This window comes from Galeopterus variegatus, unplaced genomic scaffold (genome assembly GCF_000696425.1).
Source record: "Galeopterus variegatus unplaced genomic scaffold, G_variegatus-3.0.2 Scaffold25802, whole genome shotgun sequence".
Lineage (NCBI taxonomy): Eukaryota > Metazoa > Chordata > Mammalia > Dermoptera > Cynocephalidae > Galeopterus > Galeopterus variegatus.
This window is the reverse complement of record NW_007751913.1, coordinates 2,440-8,088: the sequence shown is the minus strand read 5'-3', so window position 1 is coordinate 8,088 and position 5,649 is coordinate 2,440. Positions and strand designations below refer to the sequence as shown.

Genomic DNA, 5,649 nt, shown 5'->3' with positions numbered 1-5,649 from the left:
CTATGAAACAAGAAAAGGGAGAACACTGATGGCCCCGTTGCTGAGGTTTGTGCCAGAAAGCTAGGTGGAGGTGTGTGCGAGCACAGCTAATCATTCATATAGAATGCAGAGTGGTCACAGGCCACTCTATCCTCCCCCACACCTTGGGCTCCTTACCTGCTGCTGGGTGGCAGATGGGCACAGGTACCTGCTTCCTTTACCCACCCACAATATGGGTCTCTGGAGGCGATACACGTTCTGCAGGAAGAAGATGACCATGAGTTGCCTAGGACTCCTTTCTAACCACTGTGGATTTTCTAATTGTCAAAAAGAGGCAAAATACATACTTTTTACACTTGCCATGTCGTTCACACCGGCCAAGGGGTACTTTTATCACGCAGGTAGAGAATGCAACATACAGAGAGCTGCTGGCCCTGTCCAGCTGCATGCCCATGATCCTTTTGTCTTCTACTCCATCGTAGCTGCACCTGACATTATGTGGCAGTATAATAGCATTAATAGACACTTTTCTTTTTTTAAAAAAAGATGACCTGTAAGGGGATCTTAACCCTTGACTTGGTGTTATCAGCACCATGCTCTCCCAAGTGAGCTGACTAGCCATCCCTATATAGGGATCTGAACCTGTGGCCTTGGTGTTATCAGCACCACACTCTCCCAAGGGAGCTATGGGTGGCCCTAATAGATGCTCTTGAGTCAGTTCTCTTTTTCCTACCACCACCCTCTAATTCCACTTCCCAGCCCACAAGGTGATCTCTTAATCTGATCTAACTGAAGATGGGCACATGCACACACACATTACACACAAACACATATAAACACACATTACTGGCAAGGAGAAAATAAAGCTGTTTATGTGTTAAAAGATTTTTACAAACAGCATTGAAAGTCATCTAAAAATGCATAAAACCTATGTCTGCCATGATTTTCTCTGAACAAAAGCAATCATAATAGCATCAGAAATAATTACTAAGAAAGAAGCAAACATTCCACTCACTTTTCAGGGTTGTAAATGCTCATCTCCTCCAGGAAAAGGCTGTCATTTAGGAAACCACTGTTTCCTATCCTGGCCAAGAACTTCAAGATGATTCCCTTCTCCGATCCCAGGAAAACCACGGTGTGATTCTGATATGGCCCAGCCGCAGTGTCCACTGCAATTTTGGTCAGGCGATATCTGTAATGACAGGATTGCATTTTTTTATCTCTTCGTTGGTCTATCATTAAAATGTCCCCTTTTCCACTTCAAACAATTGTGACATAGCTTTCTAGTAATAACCTCAAGAAAAATATATGCATATAAATAATGCTCTCAAGCAGTTTTGGTCCTTTATTTCCATATGTAGAGCATTAGTATGGCTCCAAATGGGAGGAGAAAGGAGATATGTGTGTGTGGAGGCCAAGTTCTGTAATAAATAGATAGCCACAATCATCTGAAACCACTCAGTGATGATCCCTTCCAGGAGCAACAAGGAAAGACTGATGTCTCCTATGAGGAGGGTAAGAAATAATAAGTGAACTCACTTAATTTCATTTAACTTTGAAAAGAAAATCAATGGCCACCATTTCTGAATACTCTTCCTCCAAGGTGCAAAGCTTTTGTCAACAAACGTGAAATTGGAAAGCTTCCTGATTGTATGTAGAAGGACTAAAAATCAATGGCCACCATTTCTGAATACTCTTCCTCCAAGGTGCAAAGCTTTTGTCAACAAATGTGAAATTGGAAAGCTTCCTGATTGTATGTAGAAGGACTGAGAGAGTTCTGAAGGATGGGGAGGTGGGGTGCTAATGGCACTACCAATAAATATGAGGACATGCAGGCCAAACAAGATCCATTTAAATCCAAAGGTGAAGGTCATGCCTAGGGTAAGTCCTACAGGGCATCCTCTTTCTCTGAAATCCCTTGATGATTCAACATCCCATGAATACATATTTATACTAAGCACAACTGCAGAAACCAGAAAAATTCGACCCTCCTGCAAGTAATATAACATGATCTCCATCTTAAGGGCATGCACACATATATACACATAAACACACATGGTGGCAAAGTTAATTAACATTTTGTTTGATTGGATGGCACTGCTGGATGGCACTTGGGAAAGTCTGTCAAATTGTTTGGAATTAAGCTCTAAATAAATACAAGGAAGAGTACTGAATGCTATCACAGATCTCTAATCAGCTATCCCTTCTCCATTGGCCACCACTTCAGATAACTAATACTAAAATATGAATCCTTCATGCTGATATATTTGTGCAAATGTGGTGTTTTGCACACTACAATCCAGGAACCATGCTCAGGTGAAACTTGCAGCATGTTTTGCAATCATATCCACCCAAACAGGTATCCATATTCATTCACTGGTTCTCCTTCACTGTTCCTCTATTTTTGCACAGATTGGATTAATGGTCTAATCCGGAAGGATGTATCTTTCTTTCCTCTAATTGCTGGCATGTGTGTCATTAGCTTGAAAATATTGGAACTCTTCTCACTGGGAATGTGGCTATGGGGGTTAGGTGGCATCCACCCAACCCACCAGCATTCCATAGCTGAATCAATGCCCAGGATAGCAGAAGATGTTTATGGCATTTCAAAGCATGATCCACTGATAGGTTCCATGAGAAGGAGATGAAGTCAGGAAAATCCATTGAGGATGAGGTTTGCTGGACACCCACCTGACCATTGTTCTCAGGAACCACGGCCTGTTGAAGATGGAAGGCACCGCCTCATCCATGAGTGGGTGTGTCTTGATGAAGTTCAGGGTGTCATCAGGAAATTCATTGGAGGTTGCATATTTTTCTAAGGAGGAAGAGCCAGCACAGCAACCTGGCCTAAAATGAAACAAAGGGTGAAAGAGAGCTTGTTTTGTGCCTTATGGCAAATTCTTTGAATGAACTGCTTCTCTAAGCATCTGGCATGAAGGAGAATGTACCGCAGGCTGAGAGGAGGAGGCTGAACAATGCAGAATGCCACCAGCTACAATATGCTGAGATTTCCTCTGGGCCGCCTCCTCATTTCGTAGAGGAGCCTCAGCCAGCAGGGTTCAGCTTCAGCTGGGGGCAGCTTGGCTCCTTCCCAGAAGCACAAACAAATCCCAGTAAACAGTGGTGGAGCTTGAAACACACAAGCAAGTGTGGTTCGCACATAACTGAGGGATGACTCTGCTCATCTAAAAACGCTGCTAGAGGTTCTTGACACATTTGCTCTACGAAGGACGAGAATTAAGTTGACCTTTTTGCAAGTGTAGAAAACAAAGACATTCAAAAACACACAGGTACATACCAGGAAGACTCAGTATAAACATCCCTCATTATATGGGTCTCGCTCAGAGAACATTTGGGTTTTGTTTTTTGTTATTGTTTTTATTTTTGTTTGATTTTAGCAGATATGAAAAGCCAGTTATACTGAAGACTTTTTCCTGAAAGGTCATTTCCTTGTAAGTGAACAATTGCAGTGAAAAATCACTTTTACAAGAAATTCTATGGTTTTCAGGAGTCTAGGGACATTCCAGCATAGTAAGATCAGGGAAACACGGAAGCCACTCCTGTGCAGACACTTGGTTTGCCCAGTGGTGTGGGAGAAGAGATGGGCCCTCACAACACTGGCATGAGCTACCTCTATGTGGATGCTGTTACATGGCTACCCCAGCCAGCCCCATGAAAGTACCCTGACATCTGCAAGAGGGACAAGGCAGGCACATGGAAGGATGTGGGTGAACCCACTGCCACAGGTAGGGAATCACTTGAAGTGTGCGTCCTGATGATGGTTGAGTGACACCATCTTTACACACCAAGGAGGGAGTGTTACATAAGCACTCCCTGAAACCCGATTCCTCAGGTTTAACTCCCCTTCCTGCTTATCTAGAAGGCAGTTAGCAATCCCAGGTGATGATTTAGAGAATCTGTATGAGGTTACTGGTGTGCACTTTTGCACCTAGTCTGCTCTCCATAAGCAATGGAGTTTGAACATGCCAAATAATTCAGGTGATGAAGATGGACGAACCACATGAGTTTCTCCCCTGAGTATAATGGTTTATATTATCAAGTTAGTTCGATTAAATGCACTCGGCTAGGTATTTTGTGGAGATGACTGGAGGCTGGGGGAGAGAGTTGGAAAACAAAAAATGTAATAAGACCTTGGGCTTCCTGCCAGAGGCACACAAATTCAGTGGGGAAAGGCAGACACACAGGGATGTTTCCCTATGACTTAGACTGCAAATGCTGCAATGGAGATATGCCATGTGTGCCACGTGGAGAGGGCGAGGCAGGATTGGGGGAGAGTTCCAGCCTGGTCCAGTTAGAAAGAGTGAATTAGCTGATTTAAGTGGGAGGACTGAAGGATATCACATAGAACCAAGAGATCGAGGGCGAGGCAGGATTGGGGGAGAGTTCCAGCCTGGTCCAGTTAGAAAGAGTGAATTAGCTGGTTTAAGTGGGAGGACTGAAGGATATCACATAGAACCAAGAGATCTCTGGACCATAGGTTCCCCTGAAAGCAGTTCTAGGGCATGATTTGGGGAGAGGGAACTCTGCACTGCATCTGGACTCCAAACAGACCAGAACCTGGCGGACCAGAGATATCCACTGTACCCACTGGACTCTTCCTGCCCTTGGTCTGTAGTCCGGAACTCTGCACTGCATCTGGACTCCAAACAGACCAGAACCTGGCGGACCAGAGATATCCACTTTACCCACTGGACTCTTCCTGATCTTGGTCTGTAGTCCAGGGAACACCATTTATATTTCACATTTTATTAGGGTTTAAAGACACAAGTGTAGTAAAATATAAGGGAAGCAGAGAGGAGCAATGGAAATAATCTCCCCAGCTATGTAAACGTGTACAATGCACTTTACCTCTCTAGGCCTCAGTTTCTCCAACTATAGACCAATGGGGCCAGCTCTATCAGATAGTTCCTATCATCCTAGTATTACAATGGATAAACCACACATATAGAGGTTAAACAAAAGACTAGAGAGTCACTGTTTTGTTTACTAGAGGGTATATTCAATGTAAGTCTGAGTTTTGGTTAACGGGATGAAGGTAAATGACTTCACAGGGCTTTCTGCTGTTCTGGCATTTATATCTTCCTGGCCAGCATGGAAGGCACTGGTGTGTAGTTCACAGGATGCTCACTAACAGAGAAACAAGGGTCAACATTTCTAGAAGTTTAAACTAGCCATATAAATATTTGTACGTACCTGGGCTTAGGAACTCGTTCATCAGGAACGGGTGTCCAGGTGGAATCAGGAGACTTCTGTTCCTTGAATCTCCCAGTAAAAACACTGGCAATGTCAAGCATGTCATAGGCACAGACTGCAGAGCCCGGGATGCTACAACATGACATTGCACATAAAGTGTTATGCAACGGTTATGCGTACAGTTTGGAAAACATACTCCAAAGAAGCTTTCCTACTATAGGCAGTTGTAATTTAAAGCCCATGCTTTGAAAACTATAAATGTAAGTAAGGGATCTTAGTGCATAAAGAGAGGGTTTCTCTCAATCAAATTTGCATTAATAGCTTTAAAGAATGGACTAGTTACAGCAAATTCACAGAGAGGAGGAAAAAAACCCTTTATGTCTACACTACCTCTTGAGTCATTTTTATTTATAAGGAATTGTTGAGCTGGTGATAGAGGTTTTCATAAATTCTCTA

The 5,649-nt window shown here is 43.3% G+C and overlaps 1 protein-coding gene across 1 annotated transcript; it reads right to left on the bottom strand.

Annotated features, from left to right (window-relative positions):
* Positions 1-326: 326 nt before the first annotated feature.
* Positions 327-5,325, bottom strand: LOC103583680 (semaphorin-6A-like; the record flags this gene model as incomplete). The annotated part of the gene is made up of 4 exons (XM_008564940.1): positions 327-467; positions 995-1,171; positions 2,671-2,826; positions 5,194-5,325. Coding segments are annotated over 4 exons (606 nt in total), but the record flags the coding sequence as incomplete, so codon positions are not given.
* Between the last annotated feature and the right edge of the window lie 324 nt (positions 5,326-5,649).